The sequence below is a fragment of the Macrosteles quadrilineatus genome, unplaced genomic scaffold, assembly GCF_028750875.1.
Source record: "Macrosteles quadrilineatus isolate MER2022 unplaced genomic scaffold, UCM_ALF_1.0 Scaffold_3__2_contigs__length_128488019, whole genome shotgun sequence".
Lineage (NCBI taxonomy): Eukaryota > Metazoa > Arthropoda > Insecta > Hemiptera > Cicadellidae > Macrosteles > Macrosteles quadrilineatus.
In genome coordinates, this window is record NW_026542596.1 from 76,798,830 (window position 1) to 76,814,180 (window position 15,351).

At 34.7% G+C, this 15,351-nt stretch overlaps 1 protein-coding gene across 1 annotated transcript; it reads right to left on the reverse strand.

The window, feature by feature from the left end:
• Positions 1 to 6,145: 6,145 nt before the first annotated feature.
• On the reverse strand, positions 6,146 to 15,293 carry LOC128990826 (platelet-activating factor acetylhydrolase-like). The gene is made up of 10 exons (XM_054413435.1): positions 15,177 to 15,293; positions 14,885 to 14,976; positions 13,486 to 13,600; positions 11,734 to 11,914; positions 10,958 to 11,084; positions 9,737 to 9,850; positions 9,265 to 9,356; positions 8,400 to 8,576; positions 7,310 to 7,449; positions 6,146 to 6,370 (listed from the first exon to the last, which is right to left on the reverse strand). Exons 1-10 carry the CDS (start codon positions 15,217 to 15,219, stop codon positions 6,252 to 6,254), a joined length of 1,200 nt encoding a protein of 399 aa, XP_054269410.1. The 5' UTR covers positions 15,220 to 15,293; the 3' UTR covers positions 6,146 to 6,251.
• Between the last annotated feature and the right edge of the window lie 58 nt (positions 15,294 to 15,351).

Consider the following 15,351-nt stretch of genomic DNA (forward strand, 5'->3'; position numbering starts at 1 on the left):
TACGGTACCTTGCTGAACAAAATCTATTTACTTATTTAATACGCAAGCAGGTTTTTTGTGACAATTACTCCTCCGAAACTACTTAACCGATTGACATGTTTTTGGTGTCATTGGAAAGAGCGTAACATGAAGTTGTGCAGGAAACTTTCTTTTTAGGGAACTAATTAGAGAGTGAGGCCCTGGAGCCCTTTAAAGTTTCGTATTTCTCCATAAGATTAACATGGGAACTAAAATTGTTATGAAAGTCCAGCTGTTGTCAGAAATTAAAAGTGAGAAGAACATATATTAATTGTAAACAGTCAATAAGTTTGCTAATTTAACAGTTTGCTACAAACATTTACTGACTTGGTTGAAATGAAATATTTACTATTTGAATTTGGGTTGGCATAAATATTACATTGGGAAAAAGCGAGAGATCCTAGATAATTTGATATACTAAAAAGAAAACGGAATTAACACTGTGCTGCATTTCTTAGTAGGCCTAATCATTGAAAGAGCCGATTTGCAAACTATGGAAACAAATTAAAACTATGTAAACTACTATGTAAACTATGAAAACTATGTAGAAACCCCTAAAAAAACAAGATCAGCTTTTGAAAAATAATAAGATATTTACAAGAAATGTTGATTATATCGATCTGTTATGTACATCTTGAGTATTTCCATAATCTTTGAGTCGAATCTTTTAAAGTCATCAGAAAAAAAGACTGTTATTCGTTTTAAAATAACTCCTGTATTTCTTAGCAATTGCTCGAATTCGAGCAACAGGTACACTAGTAGATGAAAATACACAAGAATTGCACACAATAGGATTATTAATTATCCCCAATACCAAAGAGGGAGATAGTAGCTCCGAGAATTCTGGGTTTAAATGTTCGTTTGTGCAATTCTAATCCATGAGCTAAATTTGATGTGAAGTATTATTAAGAACAAAAAGTAATTACAAGTTTAAGCTGAGTAAAACCATAGACTAAACAACACGAAAATAAGAATTCTCATCCCATTTTCAAAACTATAGTTATTTGTGCAACTAGTGAGCAAAGTGAGCAATTGACTCACTCGAGAGAAATACTTACTCACGAGCCGTAGGCGAGTGAGGAATGGTTTCTCGAGTGAGGCAATTACACTTTGCACTTGAGTTGCACATTATATTTTTCCTACAGATACCATAAAACAAATAAATTGGTAAAGATACGTAACATATTTTTACACAAAAATGAACTTTTAATATGACATTTAATGATACAACAGTGCAACAGCTGACCAGCTGATTTACAGCCAGTGCTGCCGACCTATTTCGCGGGCATACGACCTTGTCTGCATGTTACGCGCTCACTATTTCGTGCCTTCACGTTGCAAATCTGGAGTGAGACAAAGTAATTAGTGTGTTAAAGTAACACTGGTGAGCGAATTGGCCACTTTGCTTTCTCAAATCAGTGAGAGAACATGTACATTGTTAAGTAACTGTAGGAAAAAACACATTTTTCATGTCTAGTTCATGTTGGTGACACTGAGCGCTAGTTTCAATGACATTTTGTTTCTATTTTAAGTTCAATTTTATGATTTGTTTTTGGTTATTTAACCAGGCGAAGAACTAATTTTTACGAGTAACTCTTTTGCTTTCACTAAACGAGGTTCTTAATAACGGCAACTACAATAACAAGAAACCAATTATAAAAACACACCTCTAAAGACATTGTCTTAAGCTGATTCATAAGGATGACAAATCTAATAAGGGAGTACTGTATTTTAAATCTATAATATTAAAACGAAACAGTGTTTTTTTAGTTCACGATTCTGAATCAACCACTCGACGGATTTTCATGATTTTTGTGTTGAAAGAAAGACAATTTTGAGAACTAGGTAATGTCGAAGCCATAATTTTAGTTTAGGGTCCCAGTTTTTTAGAAATTAAGTTTTAATTTTTTAAAAGTCTAGAAGCCGACGCTAAGATTCTAAACTAGCTTTTGGCATAAAATCATTTGCTTAACATAACAGCCGTAAACATTCATCTTTTGTGTCACAAATTCTGCAATTGGATAAAAATGTAAAGACATAGTTAGGGTTGACTAATTTATACTATGTGTAATGCTAATCATTGATACGTTCAATTCTTCTGTAAAAGGATGACAGATTAATTAAATATACATAGTAAAATACTAGGATGTTCAAATTATTTTTTAAAGCAATCTTTGTAATCTTCGATTTGTTTTAGAGCAATACTAGCTGTGTACCCGTTCTACGCACGGGGATCTTATAATATTCAGTTGAAACCTTCTTATATAAAGAACAGCAGTTGGTTTGCATATTTTAAGATATGCTGGCCAAACTATTATACATAGCTTCATTTTATGTTGTTTTTTGTTGTTCCGGATCGGTATGACAATCAATAAAAGGTTAAATTACCTCTGTGTCTGCCGGTCGATCCTATAACGGTAGGCTTACTTTTATTTTTACTATCTGATCTCGTTTGCATGGCTCAATCACGTCCTGGTTGAAGTTCGTTCGCTACGCTCACTCACCTGTATGTTGGAGCTCGTTCGCTGCGCTCACTTTCCTTCAGGTTAGCTCGTTCGCTACGCTCACTTGCCTTCAGGTTAGCTCGTTCGCTACGCTCACTCGCCTCCAGGTTGCAAATTAGCTGTTGTCATAAATGTAAAAGAAATAATAGTGCTAGTGCTGCACCCTGTTGGTAATCCTTGTAACTTTAATGCTATTGAACATCACAGAACAGAACCAACTTGTTTAATTGAAACAGCTGTTAAGATTCAATAATTTCATTTCTCATAAGGTTAACATGGGCTTCCAGAAATTCCACGTCAAAAATCGACAAAAACTTGATTTTCAAGGGTTTACTGTTAAATATCTAACTGTCTCATATTCGATGAAATACGTCTAAAACCATCTCATATATGTATAGTATTTGGAAAATAAGTTTCAGGCGGGACAGTGCTATAGTTATTGAGGAGTAGTTGTAATAAAGTGCGTATTTTAGCGTTACCAAGAGAATGACAGATAGACAGACAGACAGACAGACAGACAGACAGACAGAAATTGAGATAAGGTTTGATTCGGTTTCTCTGACCTATGAAATGTAAAAATAACCAAAAAGTTCATTATTCTAAGCAATGTACAGACAAAACTCTAATTTTATTTATATAGATAATTTGTTTTAACTAACAGCTGGTTAAATATAAACTATGGAACTATGAGGTTATTTTATTTTTGTCATTGATTATAGGAAATAAGTAAGATTAGTAGAGATAATTAGACCACAGTTTTAACAAAAAATAATTAAACCACAGTACAAATCGAGGCTCTGTACACGAGCCTTAATAAAAAACAATAAATGCAAATTATTTTACTACTCCACTTTTCAAGGAAAGATTAGAAAAATAACAAAGTTTACATGTTTTTATTCTTCATGGTAGCTTTTTGTTTACAATTAATGTTTGTCTGCTTTAACTTTGTTTGGATTAGGCCTGGAAATATTGATATCATAAAAAGAAGATCAAGAATAATCAGGAATCACGATTTTAAATTACCACCACAACCTCAGCCGGGTTTTATACAAAGATAAACAGATAAATGACATAGATTGAACACAACATCAACATTGACCTAGGATACTGCAATAATTAGACAAACCATCCTTTTATGAAATCGTGTTCAGTTGTGGTTACGTTTGGGGGCGCCTATATCAGCGCCCCCAAACGTGAAAATATCACTTTTATTTAAACTATGAATATATTGTAGTTTAAATTAACTTATATGGGAAATTACGATGTACATTTATTCAATGAGGGTGGGTAATTATCAATGATAGAACTGATAACGGTATGGATAATAAACATTGACAATTACGTCATTAGCTTTACTAGCGTAGCGTGTTTACTTTTTATATTCCTGCTACATGTGACCAGTTCTTTTTTTCAAATGAATGTTATTTGAACCAAACAGCTGTTTCAAAACAAACTGTTATTGTTTTTACTTTTCTTTGTTTACGCTTATTTATTTAGCAATTAATGTAGTGAAATTGATATAAAGGTTAGGTGTGACGATTATCTTTGATGTTAGGACACCAAAGTTAAATTATGTGTACTGTGAATTTTATTGGATACTATCGTTTTATTCAGACCTACTGGAAATTGTGTATAGTAGTTGTATTGTGGTGATAATAATTATGGAAGAGGGAGGTATGCTATGGAAGGTGGTATCGTTGACTAGGTCTATAGGGCCTACACTTTTCAATTGACTATTACCCTCTCTACTGTAGGCTACTTATAATCAGTGTGCGTCTGTGCGAATCGGCTGCAAATCTCACTTCAACGCTTTTCACATCGTAAAAATTGCAGAATTGCTGTTTTATTGTAAAATTATCGGATTTAAAATGCATATCGTATAGGCCTATGATGGAATAAAAACATATTTGGTCACACAACATTTGTTTACAAGATGATTTTTCCAATTAAAACTGCAAGAAACTTTGTCTTTATATGTGTAAACTAGCTGATCTGAATTGTACACGGTTTTAACTGACTACTGAATTCCCGTACGTAGGACGGGCTAACACCTCGTCTATGTTACAACAAATCTTAAAAAAACATCATAGGTAGTACTAGGAATCCTATAAAATGGTAAACCTACTTGGAATGTTATTTCCACTTTACAACTACATTCGCCATTTTGATATGTTGTTAACATGTTCGCTGCGGCCCCATCAATGGCAGGCACAGCCCAGGTGCGGCGCAGCGTCAAGGGAACCCGTTGTTTGGCTTTCAAATTTTCTGTCTGACAAATAGCAAATTACGTGTGGTGATGTTCTGCGCTACAACGAAAGTCAACGTAGTTTGATGAAACACTCACAGATAGCAGCACTGTCTGAAACTAGCCGGTCTCATTGTATTGCCAACTATAGGGAGAAACACAGGACAACAAGTTGATTTCCACTAAGCTGACCAGAAGGAGATTTTACGGGGAAATTTATTACCAACCTACACCAAAATAAAGCTAAATGAAATGCAGACTAAAAATACCCGTTCTTCCCAGTGTGCTGCTGCGCAGAATTTGAATGTAATGTAGGCGATGTCGCCACTCACGGGTGAGCGTTCAGGGTGGCAGAAAGGAACTGGAGCACTCATCGGTGAATGGCCCGCAGTGAACGTGTTAACTCGAGATAATTCTAAACTTGGTGTCATATTTACGTTTTGACATTAGCATTAAAAACAAAATTCTTCTGATTGTATAAACATTGTGACGCATAGCGGCACGCTATATTTCTTATAGTGTCAGCGCTTCGTGTGGCAGGGCTGCATGGCGAACTCGTCAGACCACCGCGAGCAAGCGAACGGCTTCTCCCACCGACCTTTCCCAACCGTCTTCCCACTTCGACCCTGGCCCTTTCTACAACTGTCTGGAAAGGAAACTGATCGCCCACTGTCCAGAAAACTCTAACTCACCTAAATGGATAAGTTGTTAGAATAATTACCATAGTAGTTACATAGATTAATATGTCAGGCTAGTTAGCAAACAAGGGGGAGACCTACAAGGGTCGTCCCGACATTGGAAATGTAGGTATTAGGAAATTTACTGGTCGAGCTCTTCAGGCTCGGACCATTTTCAACATTATTAGGGCAACACGTTTTCCCCAGAAGTTTCCTTAGTTCTTCTCAGTAAATTGTTAGTTATTTGTTATTTAAGTAGTTCAATCACCAGCCAACCTTTTCATTAACAGTCATTTACTGGGTCACAAGTTTTGGAAGGATAGTTTTAATAAATTAGTTGTATTAGCATAAATCAAAGCTGGCTATGCAAGCTTCCGGTCTGGGTAAAAGATCTCCGTCCTCTGGTCCCCAACACGTCTTTCATGAATTAATTTGGTAGCAGAATCGGCACGCATACTTTAGTTTTACAGTACCATAACGTTCATCACTAACATTACACCATCGTCACTCAGTAGTAGCACACCTCAAAAGGCTACAACATGAAATTTAACATGGTGTAAATCATCGTCCCATTTTAAATGTATTACAGTGAAACCTATAACTAATTGAGGTTCACTTACCTCACACAAAAATGTTCCATATTTTAAAAGGTAGAATTTTTACATGTAAAAATTATTTTAAAAATAAGATAGATAACAAAATTGTGAGTCAGTATTCATGGTAAATAATTAAGGCAATCTTCCTTATTATATAATTGCAATAGTAATTATGTTATTCCTGAGATTGAAGATTTCTTCGGCGCAAAACTCAAGACAGCAAAGACATCCCCTTCCTTGGCCTGACGGGGTCTGGAAGTCTTCCTTCTATGATCAACTCTTGATGCTTTTTCAACTCTTGATCAATTTGCTCAGCCCCACTTGGAATCCCTAATATTACAAATAAATTATATTAGTCATATAAAATTAATCAAATGTAACTAACTTAAATTATGGTCTTTTGTTATTTGACTTAAATAGTAAAATTCCAAAAATTCTACCAATTTTTAAATGAGGTTGCCTTTTAATTTACAACATAACTGGACATTATCCTTTGGATATCAAGTTTTCCTATGGAAGTTTAAATTGATATTTTTTTTATACAGTAAAGTATTACAAACTCGGCAAACTATGGACTGGAAGGGTACCTGCCTAGTTTGAGAAAGTTATCGGAAAAAGGGCTGAACATGTAAATTGGAAAATAATATGGTACATTTTCCTTCTGTTTATTTTATAGATATGATAAATTTACACTATAATAATATAATATAATATAATAATAAACAATATAACTTTGAAATACTGTATATAAATTTAACTTGTTAAAAAATATATTATTGAATCTTTATAAAGTCATAGTTTTGGTCAGTGCTCGATTTGTAAAAAATGAAGTGCCAGAACTGTAACCTATTTATATGATTAGTACCTATTAATGTACTTATTAATGCCAATATTATATCTTTCCAAAAGAGAGATATCGATACTCCGTTCCGCCGCGTTCCCCCTCATATCGAGCAATAGTTTTGGTGATAACAGACAGACTGACTGCCTAGTGCTCCAGTTGTCAAGTATGCAAGACTAAGTCCACAAGTAGCACTTCGTAAGAATGGCAAAGGCTGTCTGTTGGCCTACTTCGTTCTTTGTCCCCTACTCTACCAACTTCCGTAGTTCACATAACATACACATTCTTTACCATTTTCAAGAAGTTTCCATTACGTACACATTCTTTTGTTTGTTGAGAAATCTGAACTGTCGAGTTGTACTTTACTGAAGGGCTATTCCAAAAACCTAAAACTACCTACAATAAAGTAAACTAAGCACGTTTCTTACCAGTCATTGGTTGAAGGTATTTTATGATCAGATAGTTATTGATGGTAGTTCCAAGATATGGATCAATCTTGGGCTTAAACAGGTCCAACCAGTAGCCGAAAACAAACGGAGCGTCTGTCTGTGTCTCGTGGTTGGAGGTTCTGAAATTCAAAGAAAAAATAATTCTCTGGTGATAAAGCGAGTGATTATTGTCTTGAGTGTTCATTGACACCTCCCAGACTTGAGGAATTTATTTCACGGTTTAGGATAACTGAGAATGGGACTTCGACACATAAACAATTTTACATGTTGTAAGTATTGTAATAGACTTAATTAATCAAATAAAAAATCTGTGTTCAGTTACTAAATTAAGTGTATATTCTAACAAAGAGAATCTTAGTAAATTAAAGCCATTTTCTTATCAATTAATAGTAATACCAAAACTGTAGCTCAGTGGTAAACGTTTTAAGCTGAAAAGGCAGACAATGCGGGTGAAGTCTACAGACTTAGACAATAGTACAATATTGTTATAATCCTTCAATATTTTAAGTGTATATTTTTTCTGTGTCATTGGCAATCTTATTTTTTAAGGAAGACGAGTTTATTTATATTAATAAATTATTTTCTCTCACTTCAGCATTGTCTTGTCCTTGTGATTATAATGGCATTTCAATTTGAATTTATCAAGGTCACCATTGTGGCAGGCTCATGAGGTTATTGAAAAAATATTATATAATTGCACACATATTACATGATTAACAACAGTTAAGCCCCCTCTAGGTCCTAATTTACTATCAACCGGAACCACAATCCCCTTGTTGTCAGATTTTAATCAATATGTTGAACTGAAGTGCGCAGATGTAAATTTATGATTTCTGTTGAATTTGCCAACTTTTTAACGAGGAAAAACTGATATGACTCATTGTAAGCTTTGAGCTTTTTGATGTCACATTAACCTTCTCACCAACAAAAACTAAGGCAAAAACTAGGGTTCTAGACTTTATCGCACTCTGTGAGTGGCTCATTGAATTATGTTCATTTTAAACAAAAAATAAGCCACAGCTGAGAAAGGTCACTTCAGTATGTGTTAGTAAATAGTAGAGTGATCTACCTGATAATGTAGAGTTGACGCCGAGCCTCTGCAGGTCTGTTGATGATCTGATCCGTCATGACGGAGATGTTGCTGGCAATGTGGAATGTAGGAGTGTTGATCAACAGCAGCGGTTGAGGCACCACAACGTCTTCTTCCTTGAGAGGGAACATCCAGCCGTCCAGGATCACCCCTTGCCTGTCATAAATATGGACCACAAGAACCATTATAGGGAAACAAGATCATTTTCTAAGAAATTAAAGCGGAAACAAGCCAAGTTTTTTTCACAATCGCAGAAGGCATCTGCATAGATGTGCAATTTAAAAACTTAACCCAATCGTGGGCGACGTTCATGGTTTGTGGCAATCGTGAGAGATGATGATGGGATTCCTACGACTGTAGAAGATATTCTAGATTTGATCATGACTGCAAAAATGTTTATGACTTCCCCTGAATGCAAAATATGTTCTTGATTTTGCCATAACTCCGGAAGATGTTCATTATTTGACCGTGATTGTGGGAGAAACTGATTGTGATATTGAAATTAATATTATTTAAAACTCTTCCCAGATGAACCCAATTTTGGCTCGAGACTCGTAACCTAAGATTTGTTACCTGATCGACGTAAGTAAAAGTTTCTGGTCTGCAGACCCCTACGAGTTAATGCCATATGCAGACTCAAGGAACAATCAGGCCATGAAGCCAAATCATGTCTTCATGGGACGCAAAATTATTTTCAAAACAAAATCTTTAAAAAATCTAATAGATCATTTAGTGTTAATAGTTTATTTATGAGTTAAATAAGTCTAATATTTGGTTATTGACTTTCACCACAAGCTGATCCACATTCTGTTGCTTAGCTGTCAAAGCTTAAATCGAAACTTACTTAAACCGTGTATCTGAAGCAAGTGTCAGAAGTGCAGTGGAGCCCCCAAATGAGTGTCCCATGACTGTAACACTGTCAAGGTCTAACTGATCCTGGAAAACATTTGAATTTATTTCAACATTTGTGTTTAAAATCCTTGAGACATCCTCATCATAGAATGAGCGAAAACCTTTGGTTTTAACATAGTGTAAATAACAACTTGACGCGGCTTTCACCGGAAGACCGAGAATTCAGTGATGACACCGGCCGCTTAAGCCTACAAATGAAGATTACTACAAATCAACTAGACTTTTATATCCAATTTGAATACCTATGTTCAACCTATGTACCTATGTGTATGTTGTTGCTATGTTCAAACAATAATATTTTAATCTCAAACAACTATTTTCAATTTATCAAGCCATGAAGATAATTTCTTAAACCATTGTATGAGTCAATAAAGGACAGTATAATTCACCGATTCTCAATTTACCTTAAAACCTTGAAGATCCAGAGATGTTTTCAAAATATTTTTGTTTGTATTTCCACTGTTAATATCCTCCAAGAAGTCCAAAGACTTGACACATTCATCTCTTCTACACCTGACCTAGAAACATAACAGCGGGATATGTCATAAGTGTTCAGATAAAAAATACATATTAAAATTAATGTTGGTAAAATTAATTTGTTTGTGAAAATTTGTTAATGATAGGCTACTTGTAATACAAGTATTATAAATGGTACACAAAATGAGCACTAGGCTACTTAGCCTATCTGTCCACTGCATTATGGCAACTGACTAGGGTTGCCATGTTGATTTTTAAAAAGAGTAAATTTTAGCTGGAGGTCCCCACTATAGTGGATAAAATTTAACGGTCTAGCAATATATCTACATAGCACAAATATTATAACAGAAACGTGTATGGGTCTTAAACATAGATACAATTATGTCACTGGCCCGAAAGTAAACACGATTTTATTAATATTTCAATGCAACCGTAAAAAAAAACCAGATGTTACGGCTATTAGTATAGACATTCTGGCCAGTGACGCAATTAATTCTATTAATCCATAGCGTTTCTGTTCAATATTCGTGCTACATTGTCAAATATTGTTCAAATATGATAAGCGAAAGCAAAAAATGTTGCATCTTGCTCGTCACATGTCACTATAAAATAACGATTAACAAATAACGTAAACAAAACGCTCTTTGTCTACTAGACTCGGTTCAGCTTTCTAGTGAACACGGATACCTTCGGACTGGCCGGCAGACGCGAATTAAAGCACTGGGAGCAATGAAACAGACGACAAACTAAGGATGTTTGCTGGCCAAAGTGAAACCAAGGAATAAAAAAACCTTAGTTGAGAGTACAAGAGTTCTTGCATTTTTCAGTCATTGCATAACAATGTTTGCGAACGCAAACATTTATTTTATTCCAAAAGTGCCGTTAGATAATGCATTTTAATAGAGAGTAAAAAAGAGATTTCTCATTTTTTGCAGAAATTCCTCGGAGCTAAATTTTGAATGTCAAAATCCGGTCATCTCTGGGGAAATGGCAATTCTACAACTGACCATCAAATGAATAAACACTTCCTGTAGTAACCTATATTTGACAGCCATTCTCCCAGACTCTACGTGAATCAAACAAAAATTAACCAAGCTCCACCCACAATATTACATAACATTCTTACTTATACTCTATTCCAAACGTACTTGTTTGCGTCTCAACTCATAATGCTGCGGACCAATCTCCAGTTTTGCGTGGGGGATCCAAGTCCTCTCGTCTTTATCCCTGTGAGCAGCTGATTTGTAGAAATATGTGGCACAAGCGGATGTATCCCTGAGAACAAAACATCATGGTTAGAGTATTTTTTTCCTCCTAAATTATTTGGTACCAGTAGTTTTTTGATATTATTAATAATTTGAAAGCTTCTTTCAGTAAAACTATTACTTAAGGATTCTACTAGCCTACTATTATGATGATTGTGTAAACAAGTATTTTACCAGAATTTTCTAAAAACTGGATATAAAAAATAACTCACATATGTAAATAATACCAGTCATTTTGTAGATTTGGGGATACGTTGTAAAAACCACAAAATACATTAAATTACAAAAACTTTTATTTTTTACATGGGAAAGCATTTAGAAATTTTTGCAATGAGAAAGCCATGTAAACAACATACAACCCTCAAGTTCTTAAAACAGTAAAAATGACAGACCTGAAGAGTAAACGTGTTTACAATAGGTAGTTAAAAATCCAGAGCAAAAAAGACAGTAATTGATTTATGATTTGCTTTAATAAAAAAACAATCAATAATAAAATCCCTTAACCGAACAATAAAAATCAGTCTGAAAGTTGTTTTAACTTTAAAGTCAGCAAATAAATACCTTAGTCAAGTGTTCCACAGCTTTTCTTTTGCTGAAAAAGTATTTTTCTGTCTTACACAAAATGTCAATATTTATTTATATGCTTTGCACATACAAACCTGTGTTCAAGAGAGGCGACGACGTATCCCTGTGAGGCCAACTCCAACAGCATTGCTGAGCAGAAGTACCTAGCGGCTCCGAACCCATGAGAGAATATAATCACTGGCAACTTCTCCTTTCTCTCACTGTGTGAGGCAGGCAGCAACGGAGCCTCCCATTGAGCCGGGACATACATTTCACCTGGCAAAATACTCTGATTACTTTCCACGCCTACAAGTAATATGCTTCTATATAGTTGCTAAAACTTCTTCTAAAATGAAAATCAATTTAAAATTAGTACACTGTTGCAAAAGAGGAGTCTTGGATAGGCATTTGTAAGACACTCAACAATTACAACATAGAAACCAAACAAAATTTGTAGAACAAAGTTAGTCAGACAAGGTTACTTAAAGGCATTATACTAGAAGACAGAAAATGGCAATTGTGCATGGAAATTAGGCCAAAAATTTTAGTAATGCTGATAAATATATGACTCTCGATAATTATATTCCAGTCTAAAACAAATAAATCTTTCTAGTCTGTGTCCACTCTGATTCCACAGTCTTTGCAGTGATCCGTGTTGATTACTGAGTCTAAGTACATTTTTGTGCTTCGATTACTAGTCAATTGAATAATCTTTCTGGCTTGATTAGCATTGCTATGATGTAAATCAGGAATTTCTATTCAAATTTAAAGTGTAAGTTATACCATAGACAAAAAGAATGAAATATAGACTGTCAGCCGTGCTGCGGTTGCCATGGTTACCGTAGGTTCCGGCGCACACCGCTGTAGTTTACGTAGCGCGTACGCCGTAACTACCATGGTGCTCCAAGCGGTGTGCGCCAGAACCTATGGTAACCGCAGCACAGCTGACGGTCTATATTTAATTCTTTTTGCCTATGGTTATACTTAACCATATTCAGGCCTACAAGATCAAATGCTAGAGTTGATGTACTAAATAAATTATTAAATGGTTAAATTTACCCTATCTGCAAAGTTATCTTAATTCCTTGAATAGGTTTGTTCATTTTATCCTTGAGATTTTATGTAATTCGAGACTGGTAGCGTATTCAAGGAGTCACTTGGTAGATAAGGTATAGGATATTTTTAAACCAGTTAAAATTTGATCAATAAGAGGCTTAAACTGAAAAAAAAACCTAATTAACTAGCCTATAATTTGAGTTCAACAAGGACTTTTTATGCCAAAACTGATTAATTTGAAAGTCCAATAGTTAAAAAGTGCATATGACGACTTCACAAGTTATCTTTCCTTATAGAATTGGTTCCTTTTTTCCTTTATTGTTTTACACAATATCGTGGGCCTATTTTTGGTGATCTGACACCCTCCTGATAAATAAGAGGTTAATTTATCTTGATTTCTTCTCATTTTCCTTATACCTCCTATAAGGAAATTAGGAAGACTCAAAATAAAAAAATCTGGACGTGTTAACCGAGCAGTACGTACTTGTCGTCACAGTTGTAGTCGAATTATTTTTTTGTTTGGTCTGAATCTTCATGTGCACAGGTTAAATGTTTAGCTAACTTAGTATGAGGGAGTATTGATATTCTTGACGACAAGGATGTGAAGAAGGCAACATAGTTGCCGAAACAAATGTCATTCACCCTTAGAGGAGGTATAAGAATCATATTAATGTTAAGTGATTCAAGACGCAAAAATGAAACTCTCCTGGTACCCTACCCAAAGGTATTGGATTGTCAACAGTTAACTGTACACATATTGTAAAAAATAATATTATGTAAATAGTCCTTACCTCCGTACCACCACATGACCAGTCGTAGTATAAACACCCAGAGACTTACAACACAAGCCAGCCCTTGGGTGTACATGTCGTGAGGAACCCACCGAAACCATCCTTCTGTTCCTGTCTGGATTTGATCAATCCTCGTTAAAAGTTACATACACATTTTATCTGATAGAGATATTTGAATAGTTACTATAATGGTTTTTTGAATTAATTGCAGGACTAATTATATTAAATGTGATATTAAACAACTGGTTTTCTCTCAGCGAGTAATTCAAGTTAATGCAGTTAATTGTTATTTTATAATGTGTTTATGAAATTTTTTTTAACAGTACAAAGAATACTAATTTAATACAGTAATCATAATAGAATACAGTTACAGTTTTACTAATTTTGGTGCACATTGAAAGTAAGATACACAAGCAGTCCCACTCTTTTTTTAGTATTAATACCGCACCTCTTAAGAGTTGTAATATCTAGGACTACCTATTTCAATTTTATTTATAAGGTGAAAAGTAAAAAAATTTGATTCAAAATTTATTAATCCAGTCAAATTCGTTGAGTCTTAAAAGTTAAGGTTGTCTATTGAAGGAATTGGCTAAGCGTTTTCTAAACTATAGGTACAAATGATCAGTAGACCTAATTCTGTTTTTGCAAACTGACAGACAGAAAATGTTGTTGAATTGTTTTACCGTTTGAACCCATCCCTCTCTTACCGAATTTCGAGTCACAAACCACTGGGCTAGAAACACACCCAACAACTAATTGAATTTAATTAACTTACGTTTACTTGCAGCCATTACATACACGATTTGGTCAAAAAACTGTTACAGTTGTGGTCAACAAGCATAGGTACTAATAGGGCAAAGCCTATAAGAAGGGAGCTGACAGAAATGTTTACTGGATTCTTCTTGAGCGAGTAGCTTCTTAGTTTTTGTATTGAAAGAAATGTAATGGAGTCCCGTAAATGCAAACAACCTGTTGGGGTAACGTTTAGGCCTACTGTCTTTTGAATTGAAAACAAAGTTAGGTTTTTGGACAAAGCTGACCAAGGAACTGAGAATTGTAGTCTATGCACATTTTGATGACCAAGAAATTCCATAAATTTTGTATGGGACTGGGAAATTTGGAATATTTTAAAAGAGCCTAGGCCCATGGCCGAGGGTATTCTTTTATTAAAGGTATTAAGTTACTTAGTCCCCCTTGTCTTGCAAACATCAAAATGTACCACATAAGCTACCCATTCCCCTTCCTTTACCAAAAAATTAAGTTACCGTACACCCAATCCACCTTCATCCTATTTGTTACGGTACCAGAAATGGCTTGTTAAGTTGACAGCTAGCCTAGATGCCATTCATAAGCTAGTTAGTTATACAAAAACATAGGCTATGCCTATTGGATATCTTACAGAGGCTTTAGAAGTCGGATAGTAGAGTCGGATGAAAACTCCATACTGGGAATATTCTGTCATCAAATCTGCACATGATGTAGCATAAGGCCCTAAAAATAACAAGAATTGTATAAGAACGCTTTAAGGTCAGGATAAATGGAAACTTAAACATGTTTAAAAGCTTAAAGAAAATATTCAACTTGGATGTCTAAATATAGGCCTTAAGACACTGATTACCCTAGGCCCTACTTCTTAATTATGGCCAAGTGACATGACTTAGGATAATTAAATAATTACAAAATCTGCTCACCACTTGCTTCAGGAAGAAATTTCTTCTTTGTTAAAATACCCATTATCACATAGAATTAGAAAAATTACAAAATTAAGTTAATGATTAGTTAGTTGTCATCGCATATTTTTCTTAAAGAATTTAGGTTACAGCATAACCTAACCAAGTATGTAAATAATCAACTCAACATAATTAA

Coding starts and splice junctions, on each gene's coding strand:
- LOC128990826 (XM_054413435.1), bottom strand. CDS start 15,219: ATGGGTATTTTAACAAAGAAGAAATTTCTTCCTGAAGCAAGTG. Junction 9,851..10,957: donor ATGAGTTGAGACGCAAACAA/GTACGTTTGGAA, acceptor TTATGTTTCTAG/GTCAGGTGTAGAAGAGATGA. Junction 9,357..9,736: donor TGGATCTTCAAGGTTTTAAG/GTAAATTGAGAA, acceptor AATGTTTTCCAG/GATCAGTTAGACCTTGACAG.